The sequence below is a fragment of the Euphorbia lathyris genome, chromosome 6 (assembly GCF_963576675.1).
Source record: "Euphorbia lathyris chromosome 6, ddEupLath1.1, whole genome shotgun sequence".
NCBI lineage: Eukaryota > Viridiplantae > Streptophyta > Magnoliopsida > Malpighiales > Euphorbiaceae > Euphorbia > Euphorbia lathyris.
In genome coordinates, this window is record NC_088915.1 from 50,322,023 (window position 1) to 50,339,393 (window position 17,371).

The 17,371-nt window shown below is 34.0% G+C and overlaps 2 protein-coding genes across 4 annotated transcripts; both read left to right on the forward strand.

The window, feature by feature from the left end:
- The first annotated feature begins 387 nt into the window (after positions 1-387).
- Positions 388-4,466, forward strand: LOC136232766 (mitochondrial import receptor subunit TOM20). Of its 2 annotated transcripts, XM_066022159.1 has the most exons (6): positions 388-676; positions 894-972; positions 1,248-1,417; positions 1,520-1,567; positions 3,064-3,156; positions 3,912-4,466. In XM_066022159.1, the coding sequence occupies exons 1-6, from the start codon at positions 581-583 to the stop codon at positions 4,041-4,043; spliced, it is 618 nt and encodes a 205-aa protein (XP_065878231.1). In that variant the 5' UTR covers positions 388-580; the 3' UTR covers positions 4,044-4,466. The 2 variants fall into 2 exon arrangements, with proteins under 2 accessions (XP_065878231.1, XP_065878232.1); XM_066022160.1 differs by lacking the exons at positions 388-676; positions 894-972 and adding an exon at positions 1,016-1,166.
- Positions 4,467-8,995: 4,529 nt separating this feature from the next.
- On the forward strand, positions 8,996-15,223 carry LOC136233000 (uncharacterized). Of its 2 annotated transcripts, XR_010690660.1 has the most exons (10): positions 8,996-9,313; positions 9,625-9,740; positions 10,481-10,534; positions 10,641-10,665; positions 10,855-10,977; positions 11,325-11,491; positions 12,134-12,203; positions 13,392-13,490; positions 14,412-14,755; positions 14,895-15,223. XR_010690660.1 is itself a non-coding variant. In XM_066022510.1 (9 exons), the coding sequence occupies exons 1-9, from the start codon at positions 9,110-9,112 to the stop codon at positions 14,493-14,495; spliced, it is 942 nt and encodes a 313-aa protein (XP_065878582.1). In that variant the 5' UTR covers positions 8,996-9,109; the 3' UTR covers positions 14,496-14,869. The 2 variants fall into 2 exon arrangements, 1 of the variants encoding a protein (XP_065878582.1); XM_066022510.1 differs by lacking the exon at positions 14,895-15,223 and having other exon boundaries at positions 14,412-14,869.
- Positions 15,224-17,371: the final 2,148 nt, after the last annotated feature.

Below are 17,371 nucleotides of genomic sequence, written 5' to 3' on the forward strand. Positions count from 1 at the left end.
TTTTAAGTTTACTGCGATCTAATCTCCTCTCCTTCATCCCCCTTTCTATTGAAGATCATAATTCTACTGCTTCCTAATCTCTTCTATTTTATTTTACTTGTTTTTATCATGTAAATTAAATCCCCTTTGTAAATTAAATTTAATTATATATATTTTTTAAATATACAAATGGACTTGGATGGACGGAATTGAGATTCATATCTCAGGTCCAAACCCAATCCAAATCCGAACCCAATTAAATTTCCTGCGGGCTGGACTGAATTTGGGCTCACCAAACTTTATTAAAAGCCTGATAGACCCGGCCCGACCCATGCCCAGGTCTAGTTTTAATACATTAAAACCGATAGGTTCGATTCAAAGTCTAATGATTGGTTAACCAAACTTTATCTGTAATAGACCCACCGCTCTACTATTGAATTACCCAAGAAACACAGAAATGGTGAAGAAGGATTAGCAAGCAAAATCCCGAGAGCTTCTAGTCGTCTAGTGTGTATCATCATCCATCGCTCTCCCCTTGCTCCTCTGGGAGCAATAGGCACTCTGTCTGACCTTAGCCAATAAACCCTAGATATCAGATATCATGGATATGCAAAATGATTTTGATAGGATACTCTTCTTTGAGCACGCTCGTAAAACCGCCGAGGATACCTACAATAAGAATCCTCTCGATGCTGAGGTTTGTTTCATTGCTGTATTTGTTATTTTCCTGGATCTGCCAACTCTCTTTTCGGATTCTTTTTTGTTTATTTATTGGCTGATTAGTTGCTGAGATATCGACCGACAGAGTTGGGACTTTTGGATGGGGGCAGCGGAATTTCTTTTTGGTGATTACATTAAATGCGTTGTTGAATTTATTTCCTGCAATTATCAACAGTATAAATAATTTTTTACAGAATTTAACAAGGTGGGGAGGAGCTCTGTTGGAGTTGGCCCAATTTCAAAATATCGGGGATTCGAAAAAGATGGTTTCAGGTGCGGTTTCTAATTTTCTACTTTATATCAGCAAAATTATTAAAAAAAAAAGATTGAGAACTTTTGCTTACTGAATTTTCCGAAGTTCCAAATTCAGAACACTTTGCGCTTATTGACAAATATTAAGGTTTGAAATGAGCTCGTATTGTTTGTGAGATTAATGGATTTGTTAAGAAAGGAGACAGGTGCAACATGTAAGCAAGTTTCTCTTGTTTTGCTAAGTGATTTTGTAATGTTTAATATGTCATTTTCGGGCTTATTGGTTGATTTTACAGATGGAATATCAAAGCTGGAGGAAGCACTGTTGATTGAACCAACGAGGTCTGATACTCTTTGGTGCCTGGGAAATGCTCTTACTTCATATGCATTTTTAATCCCTGATCAGGATGAAGCCAAGGAATTTTTTGTTAAAGCAACTGGCTGCTTTCAGCAGGCTGTTGATGAGGTATTTTCCTACTGAACCTCAATGCAAATAGTGCAATAGGTTGTCTTAATTTATATTTTGTATGATTTAGTGTGTGATGGACGAAGTTTTCGTTTTTTGTAGGAACCGGAGAATGAACTTTACCGCAAGTCTCTAGAAGTGACTGCTAAGGTACTATTATATTATTAAAGAAAAGGAAAAAAAACACGAAGAGAAATTATTTTTGTTCTTGACTATAGATGCATTAAGAAATCTCAGGTGAAGAATTAAGAGCACGCACTTTTGATTGTTCTGTAGTTTCTTTTGCTATGAGAGGCCTAACATCATTTAGAGAGAAACAACATATACATTATTATCAATGTGCCATGTTTCATATAGGTCTAGGTATCTCCATCGCACTTGAGTTGAACTTTTACAAGAGCATCATTTTGACTCTTCGCTTGCGTTTTGATCATTTACAGTTTTGTATGTATCAAACTCTCTACATAAATGTGTATGTGCTCTTTTCATTATTATTTTAGTTGGTGCCCAGGGTGTTTAAATGTCATCCAGTTCATAATGGAAATCACGACTGGGTATATGATGCAGTATTTGTAAGTTGAAAGCTCAGGTGTATGTATCAGCTGATACAAGCATTAAACATTTGTATAAGCTGGTACTTTCACAGTTGGTGTTTGAGACAGAGGAGAAGAAATTGGGCATGGAGGGCTGCATGTAACTTTGTAGATGCAAATTTATAAAGAATAAATATGAGGGGAGGGAGAGAGTGCGCTTTGTGTTTATTTGCTTTATTATTTGTTTCCTTTCTTCTTCTGATTCCTGCTTACTCCTGACGTAAATGGGCTATGTCTTCTTGCACAGGCTCATGTTATGGGGTTTTATTGTAAGTGGTGGAGGTTCCTTTAATATAGTAACAAGTACTCCTATGTTTATTTCTTTTTTTTTTTTGTTTTCTACTTGGAAAATCAAACCTTACATAAATTTCGACTTCTGTTTTTTTGTTTAATTTAACTATTTCATTCATATGTTCTGAAAAAAAAAATCTTAATAATGTTTCTTAGAATGCCGGATTTGTTTGTAATAATTCAGCATGTCCATTATGACAAGAAAAGCTATTTATTGGAGAGCAATTTTAGGTGTTGAAGTTCTTAGATATTACATATCTGATTAAATATAAGATAAACTGTTAATTTTAGTCCTTTAGTGAAAAAAGAAAAAAAAGGATGGAGCACTTGTTACTACAGCACTCGGACAATGAACGCCCTGAAATGCAACCTTGACTTAACTGGCTGCTAGTTTGTGATAGGAACGAAATTAGTTATTTTTTGTTCATGCTGATTTGTGATTTGAACAAAGTTTCTACATCTATTTTTTCTATTTAGGTCTTATGATGGAATCTATAAAATTTGTTGTTCTCTAATTTGGTCCATGTACTGGCCTATTGTCATCAAGCATTTTCAGAAATAGATATTAGAATTTGAAGCACCTGTGTAAGCAGTGAAAAATATTTAGGAAATTAGGTGTCTTGAGAGAAGTATCTGGTGTCGTCTGTTTAGTGTTGAAAGTAAGGAGTAGAGTTGTCAGGTTTTCTCTCAGCTGCATGTCTTGTTATGCTGACTACATCTTTCATGCACTTGACTTGGATATTTATCTATTCTATTTGTTAGGCTCCAGAATTGCACATGGAGATTCATAGAGCTCAGCAGGGGATGGGGGGTGCACCTGCTTTTGGATCTTCTACTTCAACAACAAGTTCTAAGGTAACTATGAAGACTATTTGTTGTTGCATGTAATATTATGGTGTTATTTTCAGAAAAGTGGAGAGACATTTCAGTTTCAGGGTTTCAAATTAGTATACATTGTGGCTGAAATATCGTTTAAAAATGATGGATTTTGAATGTCCTTCAATTGTCAATCCATATCATATGATTTCTTCAGTTTTACCGTAAGTACCATGTATTTTATTTGGTTTTTTCTTTTCCATCCGAATTGGCACAAAAGTAGTATATGGATAATGGATTATGTTCACGTGTTCTTGGGGGATAGCTTTCACTGAGTTATCGAACTCGTAATTGATTCCCATTATTATTTATTAACCATAAACTTCCCGTTGCTGCCTATAAACAATTGTGATTTAAGTTTATGTAATATATCAAGGACACCCATACCTAATTGTAGCTAAATAATCGCTGGAATGCTCTTTTTTGGTATCCGTATTGGTATCTTTTTCTTACTGCTTCATAGCTACAAATACGTCCGCTGGCAGATTAGTTCTGATTTCATTCTCTTTCTAGTTTACTCTGTGGCAAACATTTAACCAGTATCAGGCTCTAGTCACATAAAATTATAATTCAGTTGTTTATAGGTTGTACTAAATTATCAACGAGTATTAATGACAAGTGAAATTTATGTTGCTTTTTCTGGAATTGTGGTTTTTCTAAGTCTTGATGAGAATCATACTATTCTTGTAATATGTCAATACTTATTTTCTCTTGCATGTTGGTTCGTCTATCAGGTTGAAAAGAAGGGCAGCAACGATCTCAAGTACGACATATTTGGATGGGTGATTTTAGTTGTCGGCGTTGTTGCTTGGGTTGGATTTGCAAAATCCCATATGCCTCCACCTCCTACAACTCCTCCGAGATGAGTGAAGGCTATGGTTCATTGTTGAGAAGTTATCATCGGAGTTAGATTTTATATGGTCGATGCAGAAAAGAACATTGAGAAATACATGGTCTTTCATCATTAGTTGATTTGTTAGCTGCCTAAACTGATCAATAAGTTGTTAATTCAGCCGATAGCACCATTGTGGGGAAGAGTATGTAACTTTTTTCGGAGATCTCAACAGTGAAGATATTGGATTCGATTAGCAGAGAAGATGTAGGTGTATTTCATTAATGGCATAATGTAAAATGGATATTGCTATGCTTATATGGTGGTAAGAGTAATGTAGTAAATTAGCATATCTCCATCTTATGGTGTTAAAGGAACATCAAATTCAACCTCATTCATGGGCAAAATAACACTATAAATTGATATGGTTATAATTAGATTTCTTTAATTGCATTTATATCAGGTGAAAATTGACAAGTGTGGAGTGTTTATAAACAATTGTAGAATAATCAATCGCATGTGGTATTCAAGACCCGACAAGTGTTGTATTTTAGTGAATTCGGCTTTAAACATTAGATGTTAGATTATTTATATTGTCAAGTTATTCTAAATTTGTGTCATATTGACAGCCGCGCATGAAGTGGTTCGGTGGGCAAAATCTCTATTAGCTCCTGTGCTTTTTGTCGAATTTCCAGTTTTTAGCTTTTTACATCTCATCTAATAAATGTAATTTGCTGTCTTAGCCTTCTTGGCTTTCTATAAAAAAAAAATAAAAAATTTGTGTCATATTGAGATTTATTTATTTATTTACGAGGTTTAAGATTAGAAATCCAAACAAACTAGTGAGATTTTTTTTAAATGATAAGTGAGATTTATTTATTTATTAGGTTGTCAAAATCAGATGAACCAGAAAATATAAAGGATGAATGTTTAGAGTTTCTATTCACAATTATTGTAATATAGTAAAACATTATTATAATATACCAAAACATGTGAACAGTGATTTCTATTTACAATTATTATAATGTAGTAAAACATTAACAATATTAATAAAAACTATATTACTTGAAATATTAAATTAATAGATAAAAAAAGAAATATTAAATTAATAAATTTGATATGAAAATTAAAAATTCAATAAAAAATTCAAAAAGATATTTACTATACATTTTACTAACATCGTAATATAATATATATTTTCTAATTCAAATTAAATTATATAATTTATTGGACTTAAAATTTATTTGTGTATATTTAAATTTTAAATATCAATTAAATTTTATTAATATTGAGAAGGTTAAATAAATTTTTTATGATATTTATAAAAAATATAAAACAAAAAAATCTATTCTTTCCGTTCCATTATATAAGCCGTTTAGGTTTTTCATAAATTAAAAAATACAATTAATATAAAATCAAATTATTGAATTTACATTGGTTAGTTAAAAAAAATTTCCATGATCGAGAAATAAGATTTGAAATATTAAAAAACACATGGATGATATATTGAAAACCAAGGTAAAAATTTAATGTTTGGACATCAAACTAGAAATTCATGAAAAACTAAAACGACTTATATTTTGAAAAAAAATCACTTCTAAAATAACTTATATAATAAAACGGAAGGAGTAATATTTTAAATATTTATGTTATATTATAATATATATATTTACATTATTGAATATAATTACTAATTAAATGGTGGTCAGGTCTAGTGGTAATTATATATGTTTTCGCCTTGATGTTCAAGGTTCAAATCCCACTAGTCGGTTGAGCTGGATTGATCCAGACGTCCGATCCGGGTCTATCTAGTAGGGGTGGAGCCAGTCTAGGGCTCGGGAGGGGGGGGGGGGGGGCTTTGGTTCCCCCGGCCGTCGGCTCCATCCTTGAGTAGCATGGGTTCGGCAGTTGACATCCTCTTTATTTTTAATTTATATTGGTGTATTTGTAGTGGTATTATAATATATTAAGATAGTTGAGTTGGTTAAAATGTATTTTTTAATACAATAGATCAAGAGTTCAAATTCCATAAACCTCTTTTTCTTAAACCTTATTATTTTGATGTACTTTTTATCATCTTAACTCTTTTAAATTAATTTTTTTCCCCTAAATCAAGTTTTTACTTTTAAAACTCAAAAAAATTAAATTTTACTTTATAAACATCATAAGAAATTTATCCAAAACAACAAAGTTTTAGGAGATTGAGGCCAAAAATATTTTGCCCAGCCTAACGGTCTGGATATCGATTTTTTTTTTTACCGACACTAGCCACAAAGCTAAAATTAGCTCCCGAATATAAAATCATGGCTCCTCCACTACTCTGATTAGTGAGATTTTTTTAGGAAAAATTACAAAATTGGGTCAAATGGAAAACCCATTTACATATTTAACCCATTTACTCAACCTACTATATATCTAGACTATTTTTGTGTGACTTTTCCAAAATACTCTTAATATATATATAACACTTAGAAATTTTTTAGCCTTTCATCTTTCTCTCTCTGACTTCGCAGATTTTGCAATATGCGAAGTCTGCGAAGATAATGTTTGGTTCAGTACATGATTTTAATTCGCAGATTTCGCAATATGCAAAGTCTGCGAAGATAAAAGACGTGTTTTTAAGCATTTTTTTTATCTTCGCAGACTTCGCATATTGCGAAATCTGTGAAGTGGTATATAACAAAAAAAAAAAAAGCATAACAACAAGGGATTCTAACATTAAAATCATAACGTTATCAAAATTTACAACAAGATTGCCACAATAAACTCCTAACAAATCATTTTAAGGTCAATGTGATCAATCTTGATGGAAATTTCTCCGTGTATCAGAAGGAAAGTCATCTCCTCTACACCCCAGTACACTGCCTTCCTGAAAGGGATGTTATGTATTTAACCCCATTCAAAAAAAATTAATCGTGTTAGGCAGAAAAAATGACGATTTGGCTTCGCGAAAAGAGGATTTCGCGAAGTCTGCAAAGGGAAAAATCATGAACTTTTCTCTTCGCAGACTTCGCGTAATCCGTTTTCGCGAAGTCAAATCGTCACATTTCAGACTCTTTCTCTTCACAGACCTTCGCGAAAACCAGATTACGCGAAGTGATTTTCTGGAAAAAATAAAGAGAAAACAGTAGATACTTACATTTTTCCTGCCTTTCACCATTAAAATCGTCAATAACCATATGATAAACTGGGAAAATGAGAAAATAGCGTAGAATAACGATTTCTTCGATCCGCACAAGAAGAAAGAAACCAAGAGACGAGCAGAAACAGGAAGATGAAGAATCATGGCTTCATTTTCTAGCAATAGGAAGATGAAAAATCAAGAGATGAAGAAAAAAATAAGAGAAAGACACAGCAATGCAGAGAAATGGGACAAATTTCACAATATAAAGGAAGAGAGGAAGATCAAAGGTCTAGGAATCTTCTGGGGAAGAGAAACCGTGCGCCAAGGAAGAGAAAGAGGAAGAGGGAAGATGAAAGGTTAATGGTATTTTGAAAAAGTCACACAAAATCGGTCTAGAAATGTAGTAGATTGAGTAAATGGGTTAAAATATGTAAATGTGTCTCCAATTTGACCTAATTTTGTAATTCATTTTTTTAAGGTGAAGCAAGATAAATTAAACTTCTAATGAGATTGATTTAATGTTTTAAAGGTCCTTAATTTTACTCGAGCAAATTTTTGCTAAATTAAATACAACTACAGAAAAATTAATGATTTTTAAGTTTATTAATTGAAAATAAATTGAGTACACAACTAGCAAGATTAAAAGAGATTGAATTGTTGGGCTTCTACAAACAGCGGTGCTTATACTTGTAAGTCAGCCTTTGAAACTTTTAGCAACGGTGATGAGGAGCCTCATTCTGCTATTTGGAAGTTGATTTGGTCTTTAAAAGTTCCGTACAGAGTTAGAAGTTTCTTATGGCTTGGGATCAAGAACAGGCTTCTTACTAATTCAGATAGGAAAAGACGCCATTTGGTGGAGTCAGGAGATTGTAGCAGATGTAGAGGGCATGAAAAAACTATTTGTCATGCTATGAGGGACTGTGAGAGAAGTAAAGGTATTTGGAGTAAAATTCTCCCCAGTAATATGATTGATATGTTCTTCTCTTATTCTAATCTGGATTGGTTTGAGGATGGGGTCAGTGGGAAATTGCTTTCTAATCTTGACCATGGAGAAATCTTCTTTTCAATTGTCTGTCACCAAATCTGGGATTGGAGGAATAAGGAGATTTTTGAATCTGTTTCTATTAATATCCCTGACTTGGTGGACTTTTTTGCTAAAAAGGTCTACCAGGTTATTAATAGTTTTTTGGAAGATTCTTTTGATCGTTATGTTCAGAGGAAGTCTCTTCACTTTCTTTGCTGGAGAAGACCTCAAGAAGGGGTGATAAAGCTCAACACGGATGAATCTTGTCTTACTAATGGTAATATTGCTGCTGGTGGAGTCTTGAGAGATGATGGGGGTGCTTGGATTTCTGGGTTCTCGCATAATCTTGGCATAGGGTCCTCTTTCTTAGCCGAGTTGTGGGGTATTTATTCTGGTCTTGCACTGGCCAGCAGTATGGGGATTGTTAATCTGAGTGTTGAATCTGATAATCAGGAAGCTATCAGGTTAATTTCCAGCAATTTAGCTATTGGGATGAAAGGCAAAAATATTATTAAAGGGATCAAGAGGCTCTGCCATTCCTTTGCTTCTATCATTTTCTGTCATATCTTTAGAGAGCAGAACAAGGTGGCGGATCGTCTAGCGGCTGCAGGTCATGAAGGAAGTTGGGGAGTCACTAATTATCCTGTTCCTCCGGCCTTTCTCTCCTCGATCCTTCTGGATGATGTGGTGGGAGTTAGCTTTTCCAGACTAATCCCGGGTTAGGTTTTGTTTTGTTTGTTTTTTATTTTTCTTATTCCTAGAGAAAAAAAAAAAAAGAGATTGAATTGAAATAACAATTTCCTATCATGATTAACTACAAAAATTACAACTTTATTCTGAAATGGATAACGCTGGAACCGTTTCTTTTCGACCCGATAGTTGGCGAAAGCAATAAAAGGTGATCGAAGTTCCTAGAGCCCCAGTGAGTGCTCTCTGAACTCTGAAGGGAAAAATGGAAGGAACTAAATTGTACGTTCACAGTTCCACTATGTCACTCCGCTTCCCCTCCTCCTCGAGGATGCTACTGAGCCGCGTCCCTCCGTTTCCAAGCCGCGTTTCGTTTGGTATGTCTATTCCTTATCATTTCCCTGTCTCAGCCATGGCCGTCAAAAGAAGCCCCAAGCGTCTCAAGTATTCTGCTCCCCGTTTTACAAAGGTCCTTTCCTTTTTCTCCTCCTCTTTTTAGGCTCACTGTTCTGTTCCGTGCTCGCTTCTCTTAGACAGATACTACTTAGATTTTGCATAGTAAGCAAATGAAAGTTTGGTTTAGGCTTCAAATTCAAAATTGATGTGTTTTCTCTGATTAAAGCAATTTCTCTTCTCTGAATGTTTCGAGGATCGCCTTGGCTACTTATTTTGATAATTGATTTGTTTGCTTTCTGAGGAAGTGCTTAGTAATGAATTTCAACACAGATCAATACATTGTACAAAATTAAAGATGAATTGCATTTTGTACGATAATATCAGGAGGGTAACATGCTTTATGTGGAAGCTAATACATCAGGAGCAGACAATTGGAAGTTGGATCCTGTTGTGGAACTTTTGAAGGCGGGAGCTGTAGGGATCATTCCTACTGATACTGTGTATGCTGCTTGTCTATATCTGTCATTGTATATGTTTCTGGAAGGTTTGCAGAAATTATGATAATTATGTCATGTAACAGTGCATACAACTGATGTTTTTGGAGCGGTACTTTTGTTAATGTAAATTTGATTATATGTTTTTGGAATTGTATATCATGGATCCTTTGATATTAATTGTTATTAATGTGATTTATGGACTTTTTATGTTCTTCCCCTCTTTTTCATTTGAAATGCAGCTCTTTCTTTATTGTAACTGTACATGGAAATGCAGTGAGAAACTCAGAATGATATAAATATGTATTTTCGTATGGTCTATGATTTTGTCCTCAAAAGTAAAGTGTGCATCTGATAAACTATTTTGTTAATCAGATTAATGAAGACTGAAAGGCCGAAATAAATGTTGAAGTGCATTTGGTGGCCCAAAGTGTTTTGCTAGGGTCTGTGTGGTAGTTTTGTCCCTACTTAGCTTATGGTGGGTGAGTTAGAGATTGTTGGTGGATCCTAGGTCTGTAATTATTCAACATTGATTGAAGTAAAAGAAGAAGTATGAAAAGAGGGCAAGTTTGATAAAAATGTTTTCTGTCTTCACCATCGTTGTTTCTGAGACAAAATTGAGTTTAAACTTCAGTTTTCCATTATTCATTCGACTTATGCTGGGTGAAATAATGTAGAACAAGGTTAACTAATTGCGTTAAGATACCTTTTCTGTTTTTTCTTATGTTTCTACCTTTTATTGTTAGGTATGCATTAGTTTGTCATTTGAAAAGCCATGAAGCCATTGACCGTCTTCGAAGGTAGACTCTGTTCTTCTGTTAGTAAATTTAGAACTTCAACCTCAAAAGTTTGTTTACAATATCATAATATTTAGGTGATATTTGTCTTGTGTATTTATTCTCGCAGGATAAAGAATGTAGAACCTTCCAAGGTATGAAGTTTTTCGTTATTCCTCTTTGAGTACTATCACAATTTGCAATTTTTATTGGTGGAAGCTACGGTTTGTCACTGAACTAGCTAGAGCTTGGTCTGCACCATATTTGGATTACCCTGCACATGTGTGACTATTTAGCTTGTATTTATCGTTTATGCTTTTTATTATAGGGTGTTATTTATGCAGCCTCTTAGCATCTTATGCCACTCTTTTAGAGACATAGATAAGTATACAACTGGATTTCCTCGTGGAGATGGCCAAGGACATGCAAATATTTTTCGAGCTGTCAAACATTGCTTACCTGGACCAGTAAGGATGCTATTTGCTTATTTTATTCACTTTGCTGATAATATGAGGAGCTCTAAGGTATTTATTAGAGTCATGCTACATAAGATTTGATCATATTGGCAGCCAAGACTTTGTATCTGATGGTTTTACACTCTGCAAATGTTTAAACATGGATTTTTTTTTCCCAATTGTATGGCTCTGATGAGTAATAAGCTTTTCTCTTTGAAATTTCCATCTTGATGAATTAATGGAAATCCTGAGAATTCTTTGAGATATTTATGACTTATTCTCTGTATTGGATGTTCATAGTTACAGCAGTTTCCATATTCTGAATGCATTTTGAGCCATATGTTTTTTCTCTATGACAGTATACTTTCATCTTAACCGCAAGTAAAGACTTACCTAAACAGTGTGTGAGGTATGGTACGGCAACACCCAAATTTGCTTCAAGGAAAGATGTGGGTGTTCGTATCCCTGGTGATGTCATATGTCAAGCAATATTAGAAAAGGTGGATACACCACTTATATCCACAAGGTTGGTTAGATTTCATTTGCCTTTTTTTCTTGTTACTGTTATTTGGTGGATCGGGTGGCAACTTGTAAAGTCACAGCCTACTTAAAATTAGAGATGTGTGTGCATGATTGCTATCACATTATCATTGTTGATGTTAATACTGCAGATAGATAGATGATCTCCATTGCTGTCATTATTATGACCATATGTTTGCTTGTTTGTTTGCACCAATGTTAATTGTTAAGAGCATCTCCAAGAGACTCTTAGTTCACTCCCTAAAAATAATATAAAGAATGATTTGAGAAGTGACTAATACATATCATTTCCAACAATACTCCTCATATACACTCCTTATTTATTATTTTATCGTTAAAATCATTAAGTGTTGTTATATTTACCAATAGTGAGAGGAGAGAGTACTCAATAATAAATTATTGATAAAAAATGAAATAAGGAGGACACTAAGAGTGGGGAGAGGTTCTCTATTAATAGAGAGGATCGAGAGGCTCATAGTGACTTGAGAAGCCACTAGGAGACTGTTGGAGTTGATTTTTAACTCTTCCTCCTGAAATTTTAACTTAAGAGCCAAACTAGGAGGCTGTTGGAGATGCTCTAAGTAAATATTATGATTAAACTGAACACTTGTTTTCTTATTTGGGGCAGTGTTAAGTGGCCCAAGGATAATGAGTGGATGTTAGATCCTGTTGTAATAGCTGATATTTATGGACCAGAGGTATGATTTTCTATGTTTTGCTTAAATTTTTTCTCACTGTCAATTATTAAGTTATAATTATTAACTATATATGCTATGATGAATAGAGTTTTGATCAGTACTTGCTTAAATATTCCAAATGGGGTTGTTATTTGCATATTCTTTTGTTTTTTACTTGTCTTTTTATCCATCAGATGCTCCCTGGATAGTAACTTAATGCTAAATGCTGCATGACTTGTTTCTTTATGTTTCCTTGGTGTCGTTTAACATGGTTTTATCATTAAAAAACAGTTTATATAGGTACGCGACGAAGAAAGAGAGTAATTAAGAAAATTATTAATTTGAATTTCTTGACTTGTCATACTTGTTTGTATGATAGCACTATTTTTCTTTCATTGATAATAAATATGAAGGATGTGTGCTAATCAAACTACTATACCCTCTTATAATCTCAAATAGGCATGTTTAATGTTAAGTTAATTGCACCAATGGTCACTGAAGTTTGGAGTTAGTTTCAAAAAGGTCACCAAAATTCATTTTGTTTCAATAAATTCATTGAACTTTCATTTTTGTTTCAATAAAGTCATTCATGCTCTTTTACACAGAAAAAATCACCTGAATAGTGACATGACACTCACTTTAAAAACGATCAACTCTTATGTATTACATGGCAGTCATATGACCACAATAAATAAAAATTATATTTATTATTTACTTAATTCAACTGCTTGAAACTGTCATGTGGCAGCAAAAAATATATATATTTTTATTTTTTTAGTTGTCACTTGGTTGCGATGTGGTTGTCATGTTATACGTAGCAGAGTTCTTTCCAACGTGTTTGCCATGTCACTATTCCGGTGAATTTTTCTGTCTAAATAGATTAGAATGATTTTATTGAAATAAAAAGCAAAGTTTAGTGACTTCATTGTAATAAAATGAAGTTCAGTGACTTTTTGAAACTGACCTCAAACTTCATTGAACCATTGATTATATTTACCCGTTTAATGTTGTGCATGGATTTTCTTTTTTGCCTGCTTATTGTGTTGTTACCTTTGTTGTTTAGGCCATGAAAAATTTGAATACTAATTAACTTTCAACCTGAACCTTTGTTTTTCTCTTTTAAGGATGGGGAGAGTATGATGCTTGTACTATATTTATGGGTCACTTTTGTTTAGTTCCAACAATTGAGCCATGTCTTAATAATTACAGGGTGTTGATTTTGTTGTTGATGGTGGCATAAGAGTTGCTGATCCTTCTACCGTGGTTGACATGACTAAGCTGCCGCCAAAAGTCATACGGCAGGGAAAGGTAACCAGATTTCTACCATGATTATTGTTATCATGTACTGTCTGCTCTGAACTTATAATTTGTTCACTATACCTGCCGTATGTAACTGGATTTCTACCATGATGATTATTTTTGCTCACTTTTATTAGAGATTAATATAAAAACTTTTAGGGCAAATAATTTATTAGTCCCTACATATTTACTTAACACATTGTTTAGTCCTCGTATTTTAATAATACATTGTTTAGTCCTAAACTTTTGTTTTATTCAAAAGTTTAGTCCCTTTAAGGGACTAAATAAACTGTTTAATAATTCAAATATTTGAGGGACTAAACTGTTGAAAAGATAAAATTTAAAGACTAAACAATGTATTATTAAAATATGAGGACTGAACAGCGTGTTAGGTAAAAATGTAGGGCATAATAAATTACTTACCCAAACTTTTATTGGACCTAAGCTTTTGGTTCATTTGGCTCTTTGATATGATATTAGAGCCTCTTAGACCAAGTGGGCGGAGAGTTCGAATCCTGTTAACCCCATTAATTGGTGAAATTAAAAACACATGGTGAGATAGGCTTGTGTTATACACACTTCAAACCCCAATTAACTTAGTATTTGCATTTTCTTCTTGAGCTATCTCACAAAAGTGCAAGTCATTACGTTCTAATATGTATTGTTGGGTATTGAAGAAATAGAATTTCCACATCTCCACCCTTTCTGATTATAGATGAATGTGCTGTATCATATCATAAATGCCTTGAATTTCCTTCTCATAGTTTGTTAAGAAGTCCCATTTTGTGGCCTTAAGATGGGTGTCATATGAGCGAATACTCATCCTTTGTAATTATCATACATGCACCGGACTTGTTATGTCAGCTCGCTTGCCAGTTGCCATGATGAAAAGGAGTTTAATTCTACATTTGATTTTCAAAATGGTTTCAGGGACCTATTTTAAACTGGATGGTAGCAGAAGATGATGGTGAATCTGCAATGCAGGGTGAAGACCTCATGGCTTCTGGTGCGTAGAGTTAGAAGCAAATTTTGTACAGAGCCCGATGAGGAAGCAAATCGTGTACAGAGTATTTTCAGGGACGGTCTCATAACCTTCCAGTTTTTTAATAGGAGATTGCGCCCCTCTCTGAAACTGAGTAAACTATCCCAATATTCTGTAAATGTCTGGTGAAGAAATGGTAAGGACCGAGGAGAGAAAGCTGTTGCACAAAGCTGATTGTGACGACAACTTTGATGAATACTTTGTCTCAATCATTTTTAGGAGCTTAATGCAGGTGATTTGGACAAAAAAGTGTTTGTTTAAATGATTTGTATATATACATTGCTTTATGTTCAATCAATTTTCATCTTACTTTAATAATTGTTGGTGAGACCGTGCTGTGGATTGCCTTAACCGAAATTCTTGATTTGCAGATGAGTAATACGGTATCACTTATTACCTTCACATGGATTTTGCAATACCTGCAACAGTATTCATTAACCTTTTTGCCCTCCCAAAACTTGAATACAAGTTGTGGTATGAATCTCATTTAATGAGTTTTATCTTTTGATGATGATTAGATTATGCTCAAGGTTGGGTGCTTTAATAGGAGTACTGCACTACAAATTGTATGGATGTACTAGCTTTAGTAAATTTAATGGCTAAGTGCATTTATGGGCTTTTGAAACTTGGTCTAAAAATGACCTGTACTTTGAACTTTATAGATGTCTTGTTAATTATTTCAACTTGGGTGAGATGACCTATTAACTCTTTGAATTTAATTATAGTGACTTAACGGTTTTTTTAGCTTGTTTAAATTGACCTATTGATCCTTTAAACTTTCTCTTTAACTTGTCTAAATCTTTCTCTTACCACGTAGTAACTGGAACTTAATTTTATTATGTTAAACAAGTTTAAAGAGAGCTAATGAGAAATTCTTAAAAATTTAGAAATCAATCAAATTTTTATTTTTTTCCAGGAGCTCTTTGATGTATTTAACCGAATTTAATTCTGGTCACTTGGATAGCTGCCATTAAATAGGAAGCATAAATGCCTAGAGGACCACTGTATATTTTCCATATCATAAATTTTGAGTCTGTATACTGGAGGGTCAATCAATGCTTGCTTGAAAACCATACTCCCTATGCTTTTTTTTTTTTTTTGGTAGAAATACTCCCTATGCTTTTTAAGAGAATGTAATTAATTTTATTTAAAAAAATTGTTATTCTGGTATTAATCAAATTTATTAATGTATTTTTATTCCTAAAATAAAAAGTCACTTATTTGATTAAAATTAATTAATGCTTATGAATTGAATAAAAAACGGGGTAAATTTCACACATGGTATACAACCTTTGCTCTAAATCACACTTTGGTGTACAACCTTCAAAATGTCACACTAATATACACGAACTTAGGGGTGACCTCACACTGTGGTGTACAGCCGGTGAGAATGACCGGTCAACGCCAGTCAACCCGCCACGTCACCCAAATCCCACTAATTCGAATTAAAAAGGTGGGCCCCTAGATGTGTAATGTCTAAAATACCCTCATTTGGTTTTCCCTCCTAATTAATCACATACCCATTCCCAATACATGTCCCTTCAAAATGTCACACTAATATACACGAACTTAGGGGTGACCTCACACTGTGGTGTACAGCCGGTGAGAATGACCGGTCAACGCCAGTCAACCCGCCACGTCACCCAAATCCCACTAATTCGAATTAAAAAGGTGGGCCCCTAGATGTGTAATGTCTAAAATACCCTCATTTGGTTTTCCCTCCTAATTAATCACATACCCATTCCCAATACATGTCCCTTCCTTCCCTGTCCTTTATCATCAGATTCATTTCTTCTCTTCTCTCTCTCCATGACTGATCTTTCTTCTTCCTTCTCTTCGACATTGGCAAATTATTTGGGTTGCAGAGGAAGATTTTAAAAAACCCTAACCTTGAAAACGTAACAGTGTTCGTGATGTCTTCAACCACGCATAGCATCAATCGATTTGGGAGCGGAAGGATCTGCCACTGCGGAATTGAAGCTCCTCTGAAAACTTCATGGAGCGATTCAAATCCAGGAAGGAGATACTTTAACTGTATCAATTTTGGGGTAAGAATCTATAACCTCTTCTCTTCATCTCATACTCTGACTTCTTTATGAATTTTAACCTAGTTTATGGTATTCATCGCATACTCGACAGAAAGCCAATGCTTGCAACTTCTTCGAGTGGATGGACCCAGTAATGGATGGTAGGGCAAAATCGGTGATTATTGGATTACTGAGGAAGCTAGACAGGATTGAGAACGAATGCAGCAGAGTGAAACATGAATTAGAGAAGGAAAGATGTCGTGATGTTGATTTTCAAGAGAATAGAGAGCTGGTGATTGATATAGAAAGAAATAGGGGAAGGCACTGCAGCAAATGGATAGGGATTATGGTTTCTGTAATGGTTGCTCTGTTTATGTTGTTTTTTATGGGTTGATTTGTGCTAAAGAAAAAACAGAGGATTTCTGTGTTAAACACATTATGGATTGTAATGGTCATATTTATGTTAACTAAATGCCTTTATGCTAAATACACTGTGTTAAATTCTTTGTGTTCAATTCATTTTTAGTGTGTTTTTTGTGCTTTGATTGGGACACATAATGCAAAAAAGACATATTTAACGAAAACATAAGGTAAAAACACCTAAAAAACAAGAGTGAAGATTGAACATGATGTTTTACATTATAAATTACCATATTCAAGATGCCAAAAAAATTGCCAAAAACATAAGGTGAAGCCACCTAAGAACATTGCCAAAAAAACATAAGGTAAAAACACCTAAGAACATTGCGTGTAATAATTAAGAACATTGCCAAATTTGAGATTGCTGCTAAGAATTTAATTGCCAAATTCTCAAACTATTT

Bases quoted from the DNA above. Each gene is read 5' to 3' on its own strand.
- LOC136232766 (XM_066022159.1), top strand. From the start codon at position 581: ATGGATATGCAAAATGATTTTGATAGGATACTCTTCTTTGAGCACGCT. The intron at 973-1,247 runs GTGCGGTTTCTA...TTGATTTTACAG, and splicing joins TTCGAAAAAGATGGTTTCAG to ATGGAATATCAAAGCTGGAG. The intron at 1,418-1,519 runs GTATTTTCCTAC...CGTTTTTTGTAG, and splicing joins TTCAGCAGGCTGTTGATGAG to GAACCGGAGAATGAACTTTA.
- LOC136233000 (XM_066022510.1), top strand. From the start codon at position 9,110: ATGGAAGGAACTAAATTGTACGTTCACAGTTCCACTATGTCACTCCGC. The intron at 10,666-10,854 runs GTATGAAGTTTT...TTATTTATGCAG, and splicing joins AGAATGTAGAACCTTCCAAG to CCTCTTAGCATCTTATGCCA. The intron at 13,491-14,411 runs GTAACCAGATTT...AAATGGTTTCAG, and splicing joins AAGTCATACGGCAGGGAAAG to GGACCTATTTTAAACTGGAT.